This window comes from Neophocaena asiaeorientalis, unplaced genomic scaffold (genome assembly GCF_003031525.2).
Source record: "Neophocaena asiaeorientalis asiaeorientalis breed wild unplaced genomic scaffold, Neophocaena_asiaeorientalis_V1.1 scaffold272, whole genome shotgun sequence".
Taxonomy (NCBI): Eukaryota; Metazoa; Chordata; class Mammalia; order Artiodactyla; family Phocoenidae; genus Neophocaena; species Neophocaena asiaeorientalis.
The window spans coordinates 395,019-419,328 of NW_020175403.1; the positions used below are offsets into that span (position 1 = coordinate 395,019).

Sequence of the window (24,310 nt, forward strand, 5' to 3'; positions counted from 1 at the left end):
CCTACTGTTAATATCTTATATAACCATGGTATAATGATCAAAACTAAATAATTAATACTGGTACAATACTATTAACTGAACTACAGACTTTATTCAGATTTCGTATTTTTCCACTGAGATCCTTTTCCTCCAGAATCCAATCTGGTACTCCATTACACTCAGTTTTCATGTCTTCTTAGTTTCCTCCAAACTGGGACAGCTCTTTAGGTTTTTCTTGTCTTCCATGACCTTGACACTTTTGAAGAATACTAGATAGCTATTTTATAGAGTATTTCTCAATTGGGGTTTATCTGATATTTTCTCATGATTGGATTGAAGTGATACTTTTTTGCCAGGAATTCCACAGAAGTGATGTACCTTTTTCAGTACACAGTGCAGGGGGTTCATGATGTCAGTATGTCTTATTACTGGTGACATTAACTTTGATTGCTTGTTTAAGGTGGTGTGAGGCAGGTTCCTCCTCTACAGAGCTATTATTTTTCTCTTTGTAATCAATAAACATCTTGGAGGAGATACTTTTAGACTATGCCAATATCTTGTTTTCTTGCCCACTCATTTTAGCTTCCCTTGGAGGATCTTACCTGCAACAAATTTTATTGTGAGATTTTCTATTTCCTTTATTCCTTCTACATTTATTAACTGAATTCTTCTGTAAGGAAAAATGTTTCAATAACATAAAGAAAAAATGATGCATTCATTTACCTGAGATTCCTGCCGTTTTTTAATAGCATGCTTATATAATTTATGTAATTTTCTTGCATCAAACTCAGTAAACTTAGATACAAAAATCCACAGGTTTCTAGAAGAAGAAAAGGCAAGTTAGTCTGGTGGAAAAATATTTCGCTTTTTAATGAAATCCCTTCCCTCTACACAGAAATACACACATCTTAGCCCTCTATGGAACAAGGTCTCAGGAGATTATTTCTAGCATTTTTTTTTAAACTTCATATATGGATAAGATTCCAAATAAAACTGGACATTGTTAACTTTTACTTCTCTTTCAAATTCCTTCATTTTACAATCTTTGGATTTGAAAAGTAGTAATCAATCCTAATTTGAAACCAAAGGGAAGTAAACTTACTTACAAATCAGGAAGGGACTCATACTGTGGTTCAGATTAGATACAAAAGGGATAAACTATGTTAATAGTTTGAGTAAAGATACCATCAGAAAATATGGATTAAGCCTGTGAATGAAAGGTTCTGAATAATGCATTAAAAAGCAACTGTCATTTTATAATTGTGATGTAATCATCATGAGAGTAACATGATCAGACACTATAAACCAAGGACAGTATTGTATCTTTAGGTCTCTCTTCCCATCCCAAGGCTGGGGTCAGTAATTGATCATGGTACTCCTTCATGATAAATTCAGATGCAGTCTCTGAATCCTTCTCAACACAGCTTCCTCAGAGGCACTAATAATCAGCAACACTTGAGTTGAAGTCTATCTGCCATCACTGAAAAAGTAACAGCTTCATATATTTACAATTTTTTCTTGAACCACTAGCTTTACAGTAGGTATGTTAAAGATTCTGAATCTTGCTTATATAAACAGAGGAAAGAAATTACTAATTAGCCAATGATGGAGGTTTAGTGGACTACCCAATATCAACATCTTTGCTGAGTCAAGCAATAGATTTTTTTTTTTTTTTTTTGCGATACACGGGCCTCTCACCGCTGTGGCCTCTCCCGTTGCGGAGCACAGGCTCCGGACGCGTAGGCTCAGCAGCCATGGCTCACGGGCCCAGCTGCTCTGCGGCATGTGGGATCTTCCCAGACCGGGGCACGAACTGGTGTCCCCTGCATCGGCAGGCAGACTCTCAACCACTGCGCCACCAGGGGAGCCCCAAGCAATCGATTTTAAGTGATTTTTTAAAAATAATAAAACTCTGTGTGTGTGAATAATAACTTCCCAAAAGAAAGCCATCTCTCAGGATATTAATGGAAGAAAGAAGGCCTAAGGAAGCAAAAATTCTTAGCTAGAAAATAACTATTCTCATTCTTTTTTATGGGGGAAATAAGGTTATACAGAAGCACTTACTTGGGGGATTTTTTTTTTAAGATTTATTTGTTTATTTATGGTTGCGTCAGGTCTTAGTTGTGGCATGTGGGATCTTTCATTGCGGCGTGTGGGGTTTCTCTTCTCTAGTTGTGGTGTGCAGGCTCCAGGATGCATGGGCTCTGTATTTGCGGTGCGCGGGTTCCAGAGCGCGTGGGCTCTGTAGTTTGCGGCATGCAGGCTGTCTAGTTGAGGTGCGCGAGCTCAGTAGTTGTGCGGGCTTAGTTGCCCCACAGCATATGGGATCTTAGTTCCCTGACTAGGGATCGAACCTGCAACCCCTGCATTGTAAGGCGGATTCTTTACCACTGGACCACGAGGGAAGTCCCAATTTGGGGATTTCTAAACAGCTGAGACATATTTGTCTCAAATACCAAGCATCAATTGCCTATGACTACAAAACATACATTGTTACAAAGGCTTGAATGAGATAACTGTGTAAAGTACCTAACCTGTGTCTGGCTAGGTACTTTATACAGTTTTTATATTTTCAAAGCTCTTTTCTATTACTTAATTCCACAAATAACCAGCCTTTAGGTAGGCACAGTCAATGTAGCAGACAATTTTTCAAATAAATGAACAAATGGGGTAATGAGGCTAAGTGACTTGCCTAAATTCATATAGCTAGGTAAGGCTAGAAGGCAGGGCTCTGGCTCCTAATTCTCTTTCCACTAAGATGAGTAATTCCCAGCCTTTTGATTTTGGACATTGATATGTGTGAAGAGCTGCTTGCTAGTAAACTCCTAAGCATTAGTAAATTTTGGAAATCAGAAACCTGTGAGTCATACAATAATTGCAAAATTATCCCAGCATATGTGCATACAGAGATGGATATCTGGTGATTTTCTAAAAGAATTCTTACCAGTGTTGTTAAGACAGTTGTGGCTTTCTCAAGTGTTTTCTCTCCTTTTTGTTTTATTAATTATAAATTACCATTTATAATTAATTTAGTTTGTGACAGTTCTTTGCTTAACTGTGTATATGATGATACCTATTCCTCATCAATATTTTGTATAATTTTACAAAAACTAGACTATAAAATTGTACTGCAGTTTAAAGAGCAGTCACCCAAACCCTTATATTTCATGTGCATATATGTGTGTAATACTCTCAAAATTTGCTTCTATAGTGATACTTCATATAGCCTGTAAAATTGGGCTATTTAAATAAATTATGGCATATTAACAGGCTTATCAGGTTATAAAGACTAATATTAGCAGGCTATTTTAAACTAATGGGACATTTTCACAATACATATGCACAGACTATTTTGTTTCTTAATTTTCAACATCATGAAAATTTTCATACATCAAAGACAAAAGAACTTTACAATGATCAACCATATACCTAATACCTCGATTCTTATTAGCATTTTACTGTGCTTGCTTTATCACATATGATTCCATTATGTCCATCCCTCTGTCAATCCCTCTAGTTTTTGTTTGATACATTTCAAAGAAAAATAGGTATTAGTATATCTCCCCCCTAAATACTTCAGCATGCATATCATTAACTGGAGTCAATATTATTTAGTTTTTTTCTTTTGAAACACTCTTTAGATTATACTACTCTCGGTAATCAATTATCAGTGAAATGAAAGAATGAAGAAATAGCTAATACTGAGTCATGAAAAATAATTCTTTCAACAAATTTGATAAAAGTTTATCAGATAGCAGTTGAGAAAATTAAATCATTCCTAAATATAGTAAAATCCTTGTAATTTACATCTAACTTAATTAGCCAAATCCTATTATTATCCATTGTTTGACATTAAATTAGAATAGCTTATTTAAAAATTAAAGTATCAAAACGCTGATTAAAAATGGGCAGAGGACCTGAGTAGGTATTTTTCTAAAGAAGACATACAAATGGCTGACAGGCACATGAAAAGATACTCAACATCAGGGAAATGCAAATCAGAACCAAAATGAGATATATCACTTCACACCTGTCAGAACGGCTATCATAAAAAAGGAAAAACAAGTGTTGACCAGGATGTGGAGGACATGGAGCCCTCATGCACTGTTGCTGGAAATGTAAATTGGTGCAGCCACTATGGAAAACAGCATGGAGGTTCCTCAAAAAATTAAAAATAGAGCTACCATATGATCCAGCAATTCCACTCCTCCGTACTTTTCTGAAGGAAATAAAAACACTAATTCGGAAAGATATATGCACCCCCATGTTCACTGTAGCATTATTTTTACAATAGCCAAGACATGGAAGCAACCTAAGTGTCCAACCATAGATGAATGGATAAAGAAGTGGAGCTCTCTCTCTCTCTCTCTCTCGCTTTCTCTCTCTTTCTTTCACACACACACACACAAATATTACACTGCCATAAAAAAGAATAAAATCTCGCCATTTGCAACAACATGGATGGATCCAGAGGGTATTATGTTAAATGAAATATGCCAGACAAAGACAAATACTATATATTTCACTTATAGGTGGAATCTAAAAGAACAAAACGAATGAACACGTAACAAACAGAAACAGACTCAAGGATACAGAGAACAAACTAGTGCTTGCCAGAGGGAAGGTACATAGGTGCATGGGCAAAATAGGTAAAGGGGATTAAGAGGTACAAACTACCAGTAAGAAAATAAATAAGTCACAGTGATGTAACGTACAGCACAGGGAATATAGTCAATAAATACAACTCTGTATATTTACAAATCACTAGGTTATACACCTGAAATTAATAGTGTAAGTCAACTATATTTTAATAACAATAAAGTAAAATGCAAATTTGGTCCTGTTTAAAAATAAATGAAGTTAAAATTATGACTAATGTTCATGGGGTTCTATTAATTTATAAAATACTTGAGTTATTTATTAAAGATAAACGAGTGTAATCTGGTTTTCATTTTGTTACTACAACAAAAGGCTAAAAAAATCAGTATGTCTTTAAATTGTTAAGAATACTGTGTTAGGGCAGTGGTCCCCAAATGATATTAAAACTTTCACTATAGGTATGACATTAACCTTGAAGTAAAATTTATAAGCAAACTTAGAGAAAATTAATTAAATGATACCTGAGTGAAGTGAAATCCACAGCAGCTGAGAAAATTCATCGCCTTTAAATGAATTTATAGACTATCTCTAGACTATCTACATTCTACAGTTAACTCAAAAGAGTAAAGAGGTTAGGAATTAATAAACTGTGTTTTTGTTAGTAATTAAATTTCTTTTTAAGAATACTTTTTTCCCTAGAAAAAACCTAGTTGAAATTAGATTCTGGTCCTAATTATATCACCTGCTGAATTGTGTGATCTTGGGCAAAACTCCAGACCTGCAACTAGCGTAAGAGTGAGCACCTTGCTGTTAAAGTTCATGCCCTATGTGCCTCCTTGGCCATTACCCCAGTCCCAGCCCTACAAAGCTGTTCACCTGAGTCCATTTTTTTCTTCTGTAAAAATGGAAGTATTAACTATTAAGATTTCCTAAATACAGCATTTTTAAAAGGATCAATTAGAATGACGCACATGAAAGTACTTTGATATACAAACGAAACACAAATATACATTATTATGGTTATCACTTGATTGTAAGTGATTTTTAAATAAAAACTAGTGTTGCATTTCTTCACCAACTATTTGGCCAAAATATTTATATATAAACATCTATATAAGCAAGAAATAAAGCAGATAATTATGGTTACTGTAAAAATTTGCTTAACGTCAACTGCCGTATAATTATGGGTGAAGTCCCTATCTTTAAAATTACAGGTAAGGTCTTGATCTTCCTTCCTTTTGTAGAATCAGTAATTGTAGCTGTGTTCTGTGGGTTGGAGTGGAGTAGAGCAGGGTGGTCAGAAGTTCAACCTTAACACAAGGGACTCTCCCTTGCTTCTACATTTTTCCCCAATCTTTCTCTAAAGACAGCACTCAGACCAGAGCAAAAACTAATTTGCTTTTGAAATATTTTTCAATTGGGGTCTTTCTGTTCTCCTTTCCCATTTAAAGGAATCTGGTATAACCAGAGACAGTGGCAGCAGGAATAAGTACCAAGGAATATGAAATCAAGGTAGACTGGGAGAAAAACAAAAGCTAATTTGCCCAGCTGGGTAAAAAGAGGAATAAAACCTTGGGAGAGGGCTGCCCTGGTGGTGCAGTGGTTGAGAGTCTGCCTGCCGATGCAGGGCACACGGGTTCGTGCCCTGGTCCGGGAAGATGCCACATGCCGCGGAGTGGCTGGGCCCGTGAGCCATGGCTGCTGAGCCTGCGCGTCCGGAGCCTGTGCTCCACAACGGGAGAGGCCCGCGTACCACAAAAAAAAAAAAAAAAACCAAAGAAAAATGTCTCCTGGCTATTTGGTCTCTCTTCTTTTAAAGGTTTTTTACCCCCCTCCCCCATTTCCTAATAACAACCTAAACCTGAAATAACATCCAGTTGTATTAGTCGACGTGTAATTTCAATGAGATGCTGCTTATTTCTAATCTAGAAAGCAGGTAAAATAGATATTCTGCCTTCTTCACAACCTCAAAAATCTAAACTCTAATTATATTAAGGTTTAAAAACTGGTATGTAGTACACAAGTTTTGTCAGAGAGAAAATAAGCTCCTTTACACTAAAAAGTAGAAAATAACTTTAATATAATCCTTTAAATTAACTAAATTTAGCTTTAAAAATAACTCACTGCATTTCCTTTTTCCCTAATTTTATCACAGACAAGCAACAATCAAGAATATGTCTGGGAGCCACTGACAGAGAACATTTATTTAACTTTGGATCTTGAATATAAAAAGATAGAGGAATTCCGCTATCTTCTCATTTAATCCTAGTATATATAATTAAACTCTACTGTATTCATGTCCATGTCCTGTGGTTTAGGGGTCCCTGTATGAGTTAAGAGCTTGAGAAGGATGGAGTAATTCTATTTTATGGTATTTAAGGAAAGCATTAAGCTCCGGTGTATATATATTCCAACCACAAATAAAAGATTCAACTAGACACTATGAATAGTACTTGAGAATTATTGCCTCTCATTCTGCATAATATATCTTATTATCCTTCAATAACTGAAAAATATGCAGTGCCTTATCATTTTACAGATGATAATACTGGGGGACTCATAGATATTGGTAACTGTTTAAGGTCACAAAGCCAAAAATTAGCCAGGATGGAACTAAGCATGCATGTCTTGTGATGCCAACTCCAGTGATCATTCCATGTCATTATAGGCACATGACTTTAGGCTCTTCTTCATGTCTGTGAATGGTTTCAGTTTCTTTAGACATGAGCTCAGTTTCACTTGTTTTCAAAAGCCTAGTGATCACGATCAACTTCTATCTCCTCTTTCTAAAATGGGGGTCCTGGTTGAATTTAAGAAGAAAAGGGACAAGGATAGAAATTTTTTTTTTAACTCTTGTGTAATCATCATGCTTCCCCCAGAAATGTGTCATTAAATTTTTTGTTTTGATGTGTAGCTGCACTACATGTAGCAAAGAAATCAGAAGGCTGATAAACAGATGTCAATGACTGGTTTATGCTCATTTTATTTTTCTCCTATCCTGTCTAGTAGTCTGGCTTAACAGTGTCCTGGATTTGGTAATCATTAAGTGATTAGTATCATATTATAGCAGTTCAGATTTATAATTTTAAAACCAACTGTAATTTTAAAATCAATCAAATTGCTGCCACTTCTAAGATGAAGAGGAAAACAGAAGTCTGCATTTTACATTGCTTGAGGACATTGAGTTTTACAAGGCTTTAGTCATACTTAGAAGATGAATTGCTAAATTTATGTAACAAATTGGTACACCAACCTCTGAAGATATTACTGAGAATAATTTGGTAAATTGTGGAGATTTTTAAAAATAAAATGCAATTTGAATTTTAATGAAATGCCTTTCACTATTTATTTAAAGGCAGAGATGCTACCTGTGGTTTATCATGATGCACAATTAAGTAATCACTTATTTATAAAAAGCTTTAACGTTAAAGGAAAAAGTGAAAGCAATCATCCTCAGGTTACCTTTTTAAACTTTTTGTTACCTAAACTTCAGAAGTAGAAAAAAAAATGGAAATACAAGAGACAAATAGATGGTTACAAAATTACAAATTTAACACTTCCTGAAAAATACATCACTTACTTTCTCCACTGCTTGATTTGTTCAGGATTTGTATACTCTTTCAGACATTCCGTGATATGGTCTCCAATTTTTATTAAGCACTGTCTAGTATGTTCCAGTTGTTCTCTTTCTGAAAGGCCTTTCTCGGGCCTATCAAGTTGCTTCAAAGCTGCTTTGACAGGCCTCATTCTTTCTTTACACTTTAAAACAGGAAAATAAGAACACAAATACATGTATTAAAACCATGAATTCAACAAAGATCTACTTCTTTCAATCATACTTACTTACCTGAGTAAATATAGCATTGTCTAATGCTAAAACGAGCATTAAATCTCACCTCACAGCTCTTAAACATCAAGCATTTCTCCTTCAGACTTTATTCAGAAAGCAAGGCTTTCCATTATCATTTAAAATCAGTCTTTGCCTAAGTAAAAGCCTTGGATTTTACTTCCTTGGATTTTACTTACTTTTTATAAAAATGGTTACTTTTTACACTTTTTACACCATTCTAAACAGACTTAATGTTAAAAGATAAAATATTTCAGAGTATAACAATATTATGTATTGACTATAATATAGAATAAAATGTAAAAAAAGATCTTTATATATTGGCAAAGCTATTTTTATATATAAATACATAAATAATAATCTTTATATAATATATTGGCAAAGCTATTAACATCAATATAGCTAAAAGTATAAACTGTCTATTCTTGGGGCCAAAGTAGCTAATGATGAATTTTGCTTCTATCATATTTGGGCAGTCAGGGACGTGGGGGTAGTTGATGGAAACCAACCTCTTCCTTGGCCTACAGAGCACTAGCATGCTAGTAAAAGGACAACACACCCAAACTGTACCATTCAGTAAAGTCCAATTCGTGTAATAAAAACTTTTAACCTTATACCAAAACCAGAATTAAAATATTACTAAAAAAGCAAACTGCAGATACATTTTATTGTATACAAATGCAAAAACAACTTTATAGTAATTATATCCATGAGTAGCAAGTTGTGTTAGTTTGGGGAATGTAAGGATGGATCAACTACAGACAATATATTTAGTTGACCCAATGCCACCATTTATTTACATCACTGCTGTGAAGGGCCTTTCTTATTATCAATTAAGTGTCTATATTATATGTGCAAATTTGTTTATGAGTACTTTACTCTGTTTTATTGACCTATTTCTCCAAATCAGTTGGGAAACTTTCCATCTTTTGTCAGGAATAATTTAACACTGGAATCATTTATTCTTTAGTTAAAATTAGAACTCAGCCAAGCCTAATGTCTTCTTTAAAAAAGGGAAAATTTTAATTTCCTTTCTAATTTTTAGTGTTACTCATATTTGTTCTCTACATTTTCTGTTTCTTGTTCACTTTTCTAGTTTATATTCTGCTAGAAAATTATTTATTCAACATATGTAGGCTGAATACATACTATATTCTAGGCGTTGTTCTAGACCCAGAAAACAGAGTGGTAAATAAAACGGAGACCCTGCTTTTATGGAACCTGTAGTCTAGTAGGAGAATAAAGCCAATAAGTAAACAAGACATAGTGTTTAAGATGGTGACAACCATGATAAAAAAATAAATAAGCAAGAAAGAACAGGGAGCTTTCTACCTTACTTAAGCTTTCAGAGAAGGGTGATGCTTGAGCAGGTATCTAAAGAAAATGAAGGAGTAAGCCATTTCAAGCAGAGGGAAGAGCAAGTAAAAATGTCCTATAACTTGTCTGACATATTCAAGGGAACAGTATGAATTCCAGTGTCGCTGGAACCAAGTGAGTCAGGCAAACAGCAGGAGATGATGGGAGTAAACCATATGCTGTATCTTTTAGACTATTGTTATGAATCTTTTATCCTGAATGAGAGGGAAAGCCATTCAAGGGTTTTAAACAGAAAAGTAACAAGGGGTGACTTTATTATCCCTGTAACAGTTATTGTCAGTCTGGGCTGCTGTGTGGAGTACAAACCAGGGTATGAAAAGGGTATAGGGTGAGATGGGAAGGGTGAAAGCAGTGAGAACAGCTATGAAGCTATTGAAATAATCTAGGAAAGAGATGGCTGTGGCTTGAGCCAGTGTGTTAGAGCCAATATGATTTACTCATTGAATGTGAGTGGAGGAAAAAGAGAGGAATTGATGACTAAAATCTATGCTAAGGTCAAGGCCTGAAGATGGGAACTGGAGCAATGATAACTAATGTTTATAAAGCACTTATTAGGTACCAGAGGCTGTGTGTTCGTTGCTTTAAATTTGATTCTGACAATAGACCTTTGCAATACCATTCACTCTATTTTATAGAAAAAGAAATTGAAGCTTAGAATGAAATGACGTCTGTGAAACCCAGTTTTGACCTCACTTTCTTGACTGCTAAATTATACTGCTATCTAGGAAGACAGATCAATAAGACACAAGAAAATCAAGAGATGCTAAATGAGGCAAAGATGTCAAGGAAAATGAAGACTGAGAAAAGACCAGTGAATTTCTTAATAATCAGAGTTATTCCCGAATACAATAAAATGTATATACCAAGAATTTTTTTTTTTTTTTGTCGTACGCAGGCCTCTCACTGCCGTGGCCTCTCCAGCTGCGGAGCACAGGCTCCGGACGTGCAGGCTCAGCGGCCATGGCCCACGGGCCCAGCCGCTCCGCGGCATGTGGGATCCTCCCAGGCCGGGGCACGAACCCGTGTCCCCTTCATTGGCAGGCAGAATCTCAACCACTATGCCACCAGGGAAGCCCCCAAGAAAATCTTAATCATACAAGCTCAGAAAATCTGGAGTCCATGTTTAAAACTATTCCATTATTCCTTTCCATAATACAAGAGATTTTAAATCATTTATGAAGGTTAATGAAGAAGAAATTCATGCACTGGGCACAAAAGAAAACTTTCCATTTCATCGGTTATATGAGCAAGTCAGATGGCTAAGGAGGAAATGTGGGCAAAGAAGAGGCAAGAGGTGCAATTTCACTTAATGGAGCACATAGTGTAGGGGAAGCAGTTCAGAATGGAGCACATAGTGTAGGGGAAGCAGTTCAGAAAAGTTCAGTGTTTTCACCTCAGAAAAGCAAAAGCATACCATCACCCATTCCCACCCAATACAGAGGGGGTAAAAAACAAAAACAAAAACAATAGAAAATGGATAGAGAGGCTAGATTAAGATCTAGGCCATAAATAGAAAGGTTAGCCTTAAAAGTTGCTAAGGAATCACAACATGTGAACCTGGAGAAAAGATAAAAATGAAAGTCAAGAGATAAGATATATGTTCATTCAAGTAAGTAAGTAAGATGGAAGACAGGAGCTGCAACAGCTTACTTGGGAATGTCCCCAATATTCTCAGAGATTAGAGGGATGTAAACAGCCAAAAGTGAGGAGGACAAGAAAATTGTGGCAGGAACTATGTTATTTAAAGAGCATATCTGGAACTATATTAGGGCATGTAATGGAATCAGTAGGAAATGAATAAATGCGTTCTCAGTCTTAATATCATCTAGTCAGAGTACATAATAGGAGAAAATGGGACATGAAGATGAGCTGGGGATCTAAAAGGACATAGTAGGTCAAACACAAATATAATTTTAGAAGGTGAACATTTCCATCTTTCAAGTATAGGATTTGATTAGTATCAGTGATAAAACTGACTTAAGATTACACCCATAAGATTATTTGCGTTCCTGAATATATACAGCAAATAAACCCTTTGGAGAAAGGCCAAGACAGATTCTCCCTGACTCTGATGAATATAAAAGTATGGTAGCATGTAAAACGAGTAATATTTTAGACCAGTGTTCCTCAAAGTGTGGTCTATGAACCTGTGTTAGTCCAAAGCAGGATAGGTACAGAAATTTTAGAAACCTTTATATCAGTTTGACAGTGCAAATTTATACCTACTGAATCTAGTAATACAACACCAGGGCTTTTATTTTATATTCTTTTCTTCCTAATTTCATTATTTTATTTTCTAAAAACACTGGTCTGTAAAAGATTAGAAAAGAAGGGTCCTTCACTGTAGATATATCCACTGTTATATGGATAATAGGCTCAGGAATTGAAAAGTTTAAAATTCTAAAGTTGGAGGAAAAAAGTTTATTCCCTAAATACCTCTTCTTAAAATCTTTAATTTATGAAGAAGTTTTTCTGGGTTGATTCTAAATTTAGGATACCTTTCAAAATTTAAATCTATTGCTTTTGTCAGCTTGAACTGCAATGCTATCAAATTCAAACACATTTCTAAAGTTAAAGTTTTAAAAGATGAATATAAATTAAATAAAATGTTATATGAATTATTCCTAATAACCAGAAACTTTACTACTTACTATGCTGAATGTCTTCTGATCTAGCTCTTCAGATTCTTCAGATATGGGAACTGGTTCACCACTTGCAGTGATATGAACTGGAGCATCTGACACTGAAGATTTCTTAGATCTTTCCTTGCTATCAGACTTGGATTCACTCAACTGATGAAAAAAAAAAAACACAACAACAAAGGCAAAAATGATTAACACTTCCAGAAGAATTATGGTCCCATTTTATTCTATAAAGTTTACTCACATTTAACATTCTTATCTATTTGATCTTTCCCCCATTTTATTTGGGGAAACCAAAAATAAAGCTATTCTGTAACATTATTTATTAGGTAAGGCATCTAAAAAAGGATTCAAACCTGTTCTTCTCCTCTACTAGATACCCATATGCATTTTTAAAGAACTCAGTTATTGAGACTAATTGGGCTGACAGACAATTTATTCTCCTAAACTGTAAATACGCTGTTGTGTCACTTTCTAAATTTTATATTATGATTTGCATACCTTTTCTTCCTTTATGTCTTTTTCTTTCTGTATAGCTTCTTTTACTTTGTTTTCTCTTTTCTCTTTAAAATCTTTTTCCTTTATATCTTTCTTATCCTCTTTTTCTTTTATCTCCCTTTTAAGTTCTCTTTTATTTTCCTTTTCTTTCGCTTCCCTCTTTTCTTCTGGTTCCTTCTTTATACAAACATCTGGCTCAGGTTTTTCTTCACTGTCTCTTTCTGTTTTAACTTTTTTATTTGGATGTTTCACAGAAGTGATCTCATCCTGAAAAGTGCAAGTATGGCCAATGTATTACTAACCAAATCTTGACAAAGACTAATTTCTTTTCTTTGCATGACTACGGATTGCATGTATGTAGATTCTGAGAGAAGTAACTCAGAATCCCATTAGTAATGATACATGCAATAATTACCTTCCTATAAAAATTAAGGTAAGCCAATCCCATTCAAAATTCATAACAAAATTAAAGGAGACAGAATGTCTTCAAATGGCAAATGTTTGAAAAGGAAGGACCTTTGCTCTATCCCTGTAGTGAAATATAATATTCTATTGGATGGGTAGAAATTCTGTTCTGTAAATGAGACTACATAGCAAACTATAAAAAAGAACTTCAGTATCTAAAAGTAAAATTTCAAGCCTTACTTCAAACTTCAAATGTAAAGCATACTAAAAATATGCCATGTTCCCTTTCTATATAACAGGTTGCTTTTCTAAAACACATTCTTACCTTATCATCATCTTCATCAGACTTTTCTGAGGGCAGGGGAGAAGAATCGCTCTTTATTTCCTCTTTCATTTTTATAGACTTCATTGCTTTATTCTTCTTAGCTCTTACTTTCCTCCTTTTTGAACCTCCCTAAAAATAATTATTTTTATTCTAACCAACCCCGCAGATTCCATTAAAAAAAAATCTTAAATACCACATCTATAAAGCTAAAGAACACACACTCCAACCCAATCCTTAATCTGCTGGCACTAAGCTACACCAATCTTAGAAAGTTATTATCAACAAAAGTGATATAACTTAATGAATCAAGTACAAATTAATGTGAATAAATGCTAACCAATTGTAATTATTTCTTAAAAAAAAAGAAAGAAATAGGAGGGTTGTTCACCTTCCTAATGTATTATTATCTTCAACTAAATCCAATGTCACCAGAGATAGCCTTAGAAATTTTTTGTTTGTTTGTTTCGCGGTACGCGGGCCTCTCACTGTTGTGGCCTCTCCCGTTGCGGAGCACAGGCTCCGGACGCACGGGCTCAGCGGCCATGGCTCACGGGCCTAGCCACTCTGCGGCATGTGGGATCTTCCCGGACGGGGGCACGAACCTGTGTCCCCTGCATCGGCAGGCGGACTCTCAACCACTGCGCCACCAGGGAAGCCCAGAAATGATTTTTAATAGTACACAGGTAGTTATTGACACTGTGGTCACAGGTAAACTTTCAAGGGTTGCTTTAGTTTCTAATCACCTCTGTTTTAGTGTCTTTTTCCTTCTTTTGTGAAATGCCCTCATAAATAAGCTTGGTGATCTTTAATGCTATTGCTTAAGCTGCCCAATGTCTCCAAATGAAACAATAATGGAAGCCTGTCCTCTCAAAAAGCACTCCACTCCACTCCAAAAGTTGCTCCCACTCTCTTTCTAAATACTAGGAAAAAACAGATCCCATTCTGAAAGACAGGACTCACTAGAGTTTTAACATGAATGCTGAGATCATTTAAGGCAAAATATTACCATATTCAATATAGCTAAATTACAGATAAACATACTGATGAGCCCATGCTAACCACGGGTGTCTAGGGTGATCAGAAAACTAGATTTATCTTATTCAAAAGTAAACTGCTCTTAAGCATATGTTAACTTACTGCACCAGAAAGCCTCTGAGCTTCTTTTCTTGCAAGATCTTTACTAAGTAATTTGATGAGGTAGTCCGCACGTGTCTGTAACTGTTTTGCTTGTGGTTTTTTATCAGGATCATCTGGAAGAATCTGAAAAGCAATTAATTTTTTCATCTTGTCTTTAATAAACGAGAAATAATAATCATTGTTTAAAAAAGGGTTACTCATTTAAAAACTATGTATAATTCACTAACAAGTTACAACTCAAAATCTGTAGGAATAAACAGCTTAAAATGCAAAATACATTTTTTATAGCTATGCCACAAAGATTCAATTTATCTGGGAATGAATTCTAAATACATGAGAAAAATATCCCTCTATTCAAAATGAGACACAGTATGAGGTTAGAAATTTCTTTCAAATATATAATGGTGTATTGGCATTCAGTGTTATTAAACATCATAGTATTCTTAGATTTCCTTCCTTCTCAACAGTATATTTTAAGTATAAAGTATACAAAAATTCCTAGAATATAAAGTATCATCTATCAGGACTTCCAGGGTAGCGCAGTGGTTAAAAATCCGCCTGCCAGTGCAGGGGACATAGGTTTTGATCCCTGGTCCAGGAAGATCCCACATGCTGCGGAGCAACTAAGCTCGTGCACTGCAACTATTGAGCCTGCGTACCACAACTACTGAAGCCTGTGTGCCTAGAACCTGTGCTCCGCAACAAGAGAAACCACCACAATGAGAAACCCACGCACCACAATGAAGAGTAGCCCCCTCTCGCCGCAACTAGAGAAGACCCGCGCGCAGCAACGAACACCCAACACAGCCAAAAATAAAAAATTAATTAAAAAAAAAAGTATCGTTCATGTAGAAGATGACCCAAAGCATGTACTGTGAGGAAACTCTTACAATGAAAACATAAACTAATTTTGTTTCACAGTAGCAAATGACAAACATCTGAAGGTTCCCACTTGTCCATGAAGAAGTAGAATATAAAAAGATAAATGATAAGCATAGGGCAATGCTTCCAATGTTTTCCATTCTAGGCAAAGAAATGATTATAATAACTAGTGTGGTGGCATCAAATCAACAAAACTCCTAAACACTATTTGTTATTTAAAAAAAATATATAAACACACACACATAAAAAACAATCCTTTTTTGCTTTTGAATAACATAATGACTGAATGACAGGTTTACTTTTAACCTGATACTATGAAGAAAAATATACCTATCCCTTAATAACAAAAATGTAATTTCAGAGGTAAAGCAGAATCTAGAGATCATTTAAATTCAATCCCTTCATGAAAACCATATTCCAAAGAAGCCAAGGTCACACAGCTAACTAGAGCCATGGTTTCTTGACTCCCAGTTGAGCTTATTTCTAACATAATTTGAAAGCAAAAAATTCAATTTAACATCAGTGGTCAACAGAATCAATAAATATTTAAGTACCTTGTGTGTCAGACTGAGGTCAGGATCCATTTTAATCATTTCCCAGCTTCCATATCCATATTCGTAGATACCAATTAACAAATTGGAATCATCTTCTTTGCCCCAGTCTATATCAAAATGAGCTGCCTTCGTGTGGCATGGGATGATATACCTATCATTAAAGTTAACAGCCACTGTCAAGTTATAATTGCCTTATTAAAAATTAATTTTGAAAACCATATATGAGTCATTACAACTTCTAAATACTATGCTTTATTTTATTTTTAAAAACATTTTATTCAAATTGGCCAATGGCATAAAAAACATTTTTAACATACATTCATATCCAAATTATTGAATAACAACAAATATTTTACAATGGTAAAAGTAAACAACTCACTGCTTTCTTTCTTCTGGGTCTGAAGGAATGGATTTGTGCAACGGTATTAATTCTTCTTCATGGGAGATGACTAGCTTGGCATTCACTTGTACTCCTGATATTCGGAATGTTGGACCCTTTACTTTTCCAAGTCTACCACCTTAATTTATTTGGAAAAGAATATTAAAAAGTATAAAATATATACTACGAAACGCAAAGCAAAATATGTTATTACTTATATAAATAAGTACTATTTACCTATATTTTATTTTATTTATTTATTTATTTATTTTTTGCGGTACGCGGGCCTCTCACTGTTGTGGCCTCTCCCGTTGCAGAGCGCAGGCTCAGCGGCCATGGCTCACGGGCCCAGCCGCTCCACAGCATGTGGGATCTTCCCGGACCGGGGCACGAATCCGTGTGCCCTGCATCGGCAGGCGGACTCTCAACCACTGTGCCACCAGGGAAGCCCCTACCTATATTTTAAAGTATTACTTATTTGTGTTAAGGGGAGGCTTGCTGGCAAACCCTAAATTTCACTCGAGATTTTTCAGTACATACTACTGATTATAATATAGCACATGAAGATTCACAAAAAGCATTTCATGTACTTTAGCAAATGCATAAGATACATCAATCTATTAATATGTCAGCCTTTCTAAATAAGAGTTCCAGTATGATTTTTTTCAGTACATATAATTACTGAATCTTATCTATTTTTATTTAGATAGACGAATTACAAAATAAGTAGAAAGTAACTATGCTAAAACCATTATCACATGTGTATACTTATAACAGCTCATCTATACTAAAAATATAGTACAACTAACAATAATTCCTGATGTTACCTCCCAGCCAGAAAATATACCAGGCGGATGGATTCTACTGCCTTCAATAATACAATTCTGCTGCCCATTTTCTCTTAACCAGAAATGGCCTTGCTTTGTTTTATAAAGCATCTTTTAAGACTAATGAATAAGTAACTTAAGATATAATACCTAACTAACTCAATAAAAGCATATTTTGAAACTTTCATTTACCTCTCTTTAAATCACTTTCATTTTAGTATTACCTGTTCGTTCTGTTCCTGAAGAATTGTCCTTTAAAGCTTTAATGCAACCATTATGTACCAATTCTCCTAGTCGTCTGAGGTCTGTCTCTGACTTATCAACTAATTCAGCATCTCGAGCAATTGCATCTAATCTATAATAAAGTAATACAATTTTCAGGTAAATATGCAGAATAAAATGGAGCCATTTAAAACAGATATTATAAGAGTAAACTTCTATAATTTTTTAATTACTATACACTGAGAAAATATGAATAATAAATGTTCAAAACATCTTTTTCATCATCTAAAATAATTATGTAAGTATTTCATTGTAACTTCATGCAAGTCATCTCAAAATATTTCTATTTTAAGATGGAGTTTTGGGGAGAAAAACAGAATTAAACCAATTTTAGTCTCTGCCACTCTATAATTAAGATAGTGGTTATAGCGGTTATTGAGAATAACCATTAAACAAAATTGGTCTTTAAGTCAGAGGCTAGGTTAGCAACTTAGCTTCTCTACAGATGAATCTGCTATTTTATAAGCTTGTGATGAAAAGGTAAGAAAAAGCATTTGAAAAGTAGCTTACAATTATAAAAATGCAAATGTTTTACAGGCCATGTATTTTATAGAAAACTTCATTTGTAGATAAAACTTTAGACACTAGAAAGGATTAAGGATAGTACAAAAAGCTTTCAAAAATCTATCCGAAATTTGCTTTCTACAGGTTAACTTTATAAAAACCTTTTACAGCAAATTTAACAATAGTATAAATAAAGCTGACAGCATGTGATACATTCTATAATTCTATTGAGAATGACAGATGTATTTACCTTTCCAGAGGGCCACCAAATTTCTTGTAACTCTTGATAAACCTAACAGAAAATAATTGTTTGATTTAAATGTGGGCTTCACTATTCGTTAAAAAATAGATATAAATATATAGAAATAATACTTGTTAGTGTAAAAGTTCAAGGCACTGTTACTAACAAAAATGAATAAATTATGCTAGAATCAAAACATTAAGATAAACCAAGTAAGACAAGATATATTTTTTAACACCCAGGATGATGTTTAGAAACCAATATAAATAAAACAGAAGCTAAATTTTATTTTAGAAATTATTTTTTTCACAAGACAAAAAAGGTTCAAGGCTACCAGAGGAAGTGTCTCCAGAATTATCAATCACATTACATCTCCTCACATTTCAAGTGTAGATAAAAGTTTACTGAATATAGCTTTAATTCAGATGTATGGTATTATACCAACAATGGAAAAATAAATATTACTTAAGAACAAAGCTACCCAAGTGGCTGATGGATGAGGGAAAATATCCAGGAAAAGTAGAAGTTGAAATGCCTCTTCAACTAGAGACAGAAAGTCCAACAAATCAGGTGGTCATAAAAGTACCCTAAACAAAATCTAACAATATATTTAGTTTTCTGGTAGAAAAAAATGAGGAAGAACTTTATCAGTCAGGTCTATGATTTAAAAGAAAAGAGTTACAATGGCTTGAAAGAAACAACAAACTCTCAAAATACAACAACGAACAACCTTTCACAAATTTCATATGCAAAAATATTACATAAACAAAGTAAGCTGCTATCCCATTCCCCTTAAATAAATCTGTATATATGAACAAACATATTTTGAAAGAAAACTACAATTTATCCTGCCTGGCCAATCTTACCTCAACTCCTCTATTTGAACATATCAGAAACACTTTTAACATGGTGAGTTTCAAAAAACCAATCACCTCCGTGTAAAAAACTAGAAAAATATGGAACTAAATTACTCCCATGTAAAGAGTAATGTTGGGAGTCATAAATACAGTCAGAATTTTTAATAAATAATCTAATGTACTGAAATATACATTCATTATTCAAAAGGGTTATTATTCTGAACCACATTAATAAAACCAAAATAATTTAGCAGTCTAAATAGAGTACCAATAAATAACACAGAAAAGATTAATGCCAAACTCATTTTTTACCCATAGTTATAAAGAACAACCAAAAGCAGAACCACCCAATCCCTACACAATTATCATATATTTGCCTCCTCTAAAACTTTCATCTTAATCTTTAAAATTTATGGGATTTGTTTTAATTTCACCCCCTACTAAAAGCAAGTTGAAGTAAAAATGGTCTTATGTCATCTTACCGCCGAATTTCTGCATCACTAAATCCTTTAATATTTTCCCGAGGGATAGTTCGTGGTCTTCCACGTTTCTTTGGCCTTTTCCGTTCTGAGACTGAATCACTATCAGATCCAGAGTATCTCCTACTTCTACTGCGCCTCCCTTCACTTCCATTGAAACTAATCTGGAATTTGAAAACAAAATTTTGCCCAAGTTTAGGTAAAGCAGGCTTCTATGTTAAGGGCAAAGAAAACATTATAAAAGATTGACAAAATTAACAAATATGTATCAAAAATATTCTATAAACAAAATTAAAAAGCAAACAAAACAGAAAAAATATAGCACATTAATGACAAAGAGTTATTAAGAGCCTTAACACTTAAAACATTCTCATAAATCAGCAGGAAAATATCCACTGTCCTTTTGTAAAAATATATGAAAGGTTATTAAAAAGCAATTAATCAAATAACCACAGAATTATACAACCTCATTGGTATATTTCTTAAAATGTGAATTAAAGTTACAATGAAATGTAATTCTTTCTTTAATCCATCAACTTGACCAATACTAACAAAGCAATAATAGCCAATACCGGTACTGGTATAGAATAACAGTCAAACACCTCTGGTGTGTATTTAAACTGGGACAGAGGGCAGTTTGGCAATATTGTATCAAACGTCTTAAAATTTATCATTCTGCTGACCCAGCAACATCCCTACTAGGCATTTTTCTTGATATCAGAAATGTAAAGGAACACTGGCCAAGTCATTTTTACCATATAAAAAAAAATTGCAAACAATCTAAATGTTCATCAAAAAAAAGATCAGACAATTAATCTATACAATAGAAAGCTGAGAAGCCATTAAAAATTTTGTAGAATGACTAACATTCATTATACACTGTCAAAAGGAAGAAAGCAAGTCCCAAATTAATGACTCCAATTAAACCTGGCAAATGATATGTATAAAAAAAATACTAGAATTATGTATACTATATACTATAATAATATTATTACTATGATATCTCTGAGTGGACAGACATTCTTCCTGCAAGTCTTTGGAGTTCTTCCAAAGCCTCAGTACATATTCTGAATCCCTAATATGCTGAAAGCTAATTGAAAGTCAATGATGGTATTTAGTTCTTATTTGTTCTAACCTTCTCCCATCCTTTCACTAGATCTAATATAATGCTGTGCTTCCCTTGCACTATAAAAAGAAACCACTAAGGGGTTTGCAGAAATAAACACAAACAAGAAACTACACAAACAATTACTCTCAGGCCAAACACAAATTACTGGGCTCCATTTCTGCCTGGGATGTAAAAGTTGGTAGGCTGCTCCTGCCCTAACAACAAATCTAATCTACAAAATCATAACTTTTATTACATACATCAAAATCACAAGGCAATCTAGTAGTCTAAAATATAAGGAAATAAAGCAGATTATAAGAAGAGATGGAACTTGGACACTGGCTCACTTGTGAATAGCATGAATGGCAGACATCAAGTACCATTCAAGCAGGAAAGAGGAAAGTCAGCTAACATTTGCTAAAGACTGAGTGTGAGCTACCGTGAGAGCAGAGGATCCCTGGGAACCAAAGACACAGGGAGAACCTGTACCCACTCTCAGGTGCTTCTCCACAAACCTCAACCAGCTGCTCATGAGACAGACTGGAAACAGGGCTGGAGATTACAGAAACTTTCCTTCACGGTGAAGGCCTAGAGAAAGAGAGTAGTCACCTTTGAGGGGACAGGCAGAAAGCCTGGCCAGACCCTTCTCACCTACTGAACCAAGGACACAGAAGAAGACCTAATATGGTTGTAGGAAAAGAAAACAAAAAACTAGCAGGGCAAGGATGAGGGTAGGGTGGGTTCCTCATTTCCCTCAGACTCAAAATTTAAGGAGATACCAAAAAATTCAGTAATCAGGACAAACAATCTTGTAATGCAACAGTAGTCTAAAAACAGAAGTTAATGCAAAGAGCTCTAACATTAAAGTTTTTCCTTTTGCCACAGGACCCAATATAGCTTGGCACGGCGCTGCCACCATTATTTAAAAATCTACTATTTTGTTCATTTAGGCCATAAAATAAATACCAACAAATTTCTAAAAATTCAAATCACACAAGGTATGCTCTCTGACCATAAAAGAATTAAACTAGAAATCAATAGCAAAGATACTTGACAAATCTCCCAAATATTTGAAAATTAAACAACACACTTCTAAAAAAACCCTATGGGTCACAGAGGAAGTCACAGAAGATATCGGAAAATATTTTGAAATAAATGAAAATGAGAACACAACAAAAATCAGAATTTAGGAGATTCAGAAAAGGCAGTGCTTAGTGGGAAACTTGCAGCATTAAATGCTAATATTAGAAAAGGAAAGTCTTGATTTAATGATCCAAGCTTACACCTTTAGACACTTAAAGGCCTAGACGGTTTCCCTAATGCTGCCTAACACTTAACGAGAAAATAATAACCTATTCTGCACAAACTCTTCCCAAAAATAGAAGAGGAGGGGACACTTTCCAACTCACTTTATGAGACAGGCATTATTAAATCAGATGAAATCATTACTAGGAAAAAAAAAAAAAGGTAAGAATCAATATTTCTCTAAACAAAAAAGACAGTCCAGATGTAAATACTCTTACAATACAGAAATATCTTTTAAATTAAAAAGTCACCTGTTTTGCACAGTTTCTCATTCTGGGGAGCATATAAATTTCTTCAAGTTCCTTTTGTCTTTCTTCCTCTTCTAATCGTCTTCTTTGATCTTCAGGAATGATTTCTTCCCAATTCTTTGAATTTCTTTCAGGTTCCAACTCAATGTCATCCTCATCCATATTTGAAAAGTTGGCAACCTGATAAATTCCAGAATTTTAGCAGAATAAGATTAAAGAAGAACTCATCATTAAATTATATTTTCCTTTTTTAGCGGGAAGGAAGAGGTACACCAGAATAAGATAATATAACTTAAATAGCCTCAGGATAATGAATATGACTATGGGTTAAACCAAATATGACTGCTAAGTTTATTACTTCATGAGGTCAAAGTAGATCAAACCAAATGACTTCTAAGATTTCTCTTCCAGGAATGATTCTCTTTTGCCTTGCTTATCAACAAAACTATTACTAATAACAGAACTAGAGGAAGTTAACAGAGTAACAACAAAGTAATTTATAGAGTAATATGCTAAATCACCTTCTGCAGAAATTACCACACCAGTCCATTAACTACAAAGTGCTATAGAACAACCCGAAATTCTTATTTTTATGATCATAAACGAAGTACCTAAAGAGCTAACGACAAGACACAAGGAGCTCTGAGACCATAGATAAATTTATTTAGGTTCCCTAAGCCCTAGTTTATTCAACTCTGAAAATAGGGGGCTAGTAAGAGCTCACTAACTTTTGTGAGGATTAAGTAAGATAATGCATTTAAAGAACTGCAGAGTCTGGTACACAGAAAGCACTCATTAAAGCTAACTGCCAATACTAGTACATTAAAGCTTACAGATAACTGAAAAGACAAGAAAACTATGCTCATGCTATACAAGGAATGGGGCTGAAAATATAGTGCTTATTCTCTCATGTATGCTATCTAAATGTTGATGACAGCCTTAAAGCCAGCTGTGTATGAGTAGCAACTCACTGGTATAAACATAATCTGTATTTATTCAAGTTAACGTATCAGTGACTTTTTCAAATTGCCAATTAGTCAAATTAAAAGCAAATAGTATAACAATGTTTAAAAAAACAAAAGTTCATTAGACAATACCCAGAGTGAGTGCCGGTTCCAGAAAACTTTACCTCTCACCAGGATTACTGAAATAGTCTTCTAACTTTTCTTCCTGCTTCAATTCTTGCCCACTACAGTAAATCCTCTGCACCGCAGCCAGAATGATCCTCTGCATTGCAGGCAGGGTGATCCATTAAAATTGCAAAAGTTTCTATTCACTGCTGTGTCTGTGTGTGGCACATTGCAGGTGCACAATAAATATGTGTGAAATGAATGAATGACATTAATTGACCCTTAAAAACCTCAGGTTGTAGGAAATGGCTAGGATATAGAGGAAGCTGCTTCTTTATGCTAAACAACTGGCACACACTTTATGAGGCTGGTTGACTTTAGGACTCCTTGCAACCTTTTAGCCCTCACCTAACCAGGGGTATTTGTCAGTGTTACTGCTTACTTTGCTTACTCTGTCTGACTGATTTGAGTTAAACTTGAAAACTTGAGTTTTCTTAGCTGTGATAATGCTTAAACTAATCTGATGTCAAAAACTGCTCCAATAAAGATTAGCTAAAGTCTTCAGTCATGAAAACGTAACTGTTCATAAATGATTTGGTCCCTTTCAAATCAGGTCACTACTGGTTTGTCAGAATAAGAAAGAAAAATTTTTATACACCATAGCAAATTTTAAGACAAAGATGTTTTTAACATTTTTAAGATTATCATGCTGATCCTGCTTAAAGAAAGAAAGATGAATAAAACACTAAATGACAAAAAAATCAT

The 24,310-nt window shown here is 34.5% G+C and overlaps 1 protein-coding gene across 4 annotated transcripts in view; it reads right to left on the bottom strand.

Moving 5' to 3' along the window:
* Positions 1-24,310, bottom strand: part of CHD1 (chromodomain helicase DNA binding protein 1) — a 72,991-nt gene that overhangs the window by 4,113 nt on the left and 44,568 nt on the right. Inside the window, exons 22-33 of one of the 4 annotated variants that reach the window (XR_003006164.1) lie at positions 22,479-22,655; positions 19,818-19,978; positions 18,488-18,529; positions 17,676-17,806; positions 16,625-16,763; positions 16,246-16,396; positions 14,810-14,932; positions 13,673-13,801; positions 12,454-12,594; positions 8,159-8,337; positions 703-799; positions 358-581 (exon numbers count right to left, since the gene is read on the bottom strand). Coding sequence is in view for 3 of the 4 variants with exons in the window: in XM_024766960.1 (XP_024622728.1) it covers positions 703-799; positions 8,159-8,337; positions 12,454-12,594; positions 12,946-13,209; positions 13,673-13,801; positions 14,810-14,932; positions 16,246-16,396; positions 16,625-16,763; positions 17,676-17,806; positions 18,488-18,529; positions 19,818-19,978; positions 22,479-22,655 (1,734 nt within the window). In the remaining variant the exon portion in view is untranslated. Of the gene's footprint in view, positions 1-357; positions 582-702; positions 800-8,158; positions 8,338-12,453; positions 12,595-12,945; positions 13,210-13,672; positions 13,802-14,809; positions 14,933-16,245; positions 16,397-16,624; positions 16,764-17,675; positions 17,807-18,487; positions 18,530-19,817; positions 19,979-22,478; positions 22,656-24,310 lie in introns of all 4 variants that reach the window. The other 3 variants (XM_024766960.1, XM_024766961.1, XM_024766962.1) reach the window with 3 other exon arrangements.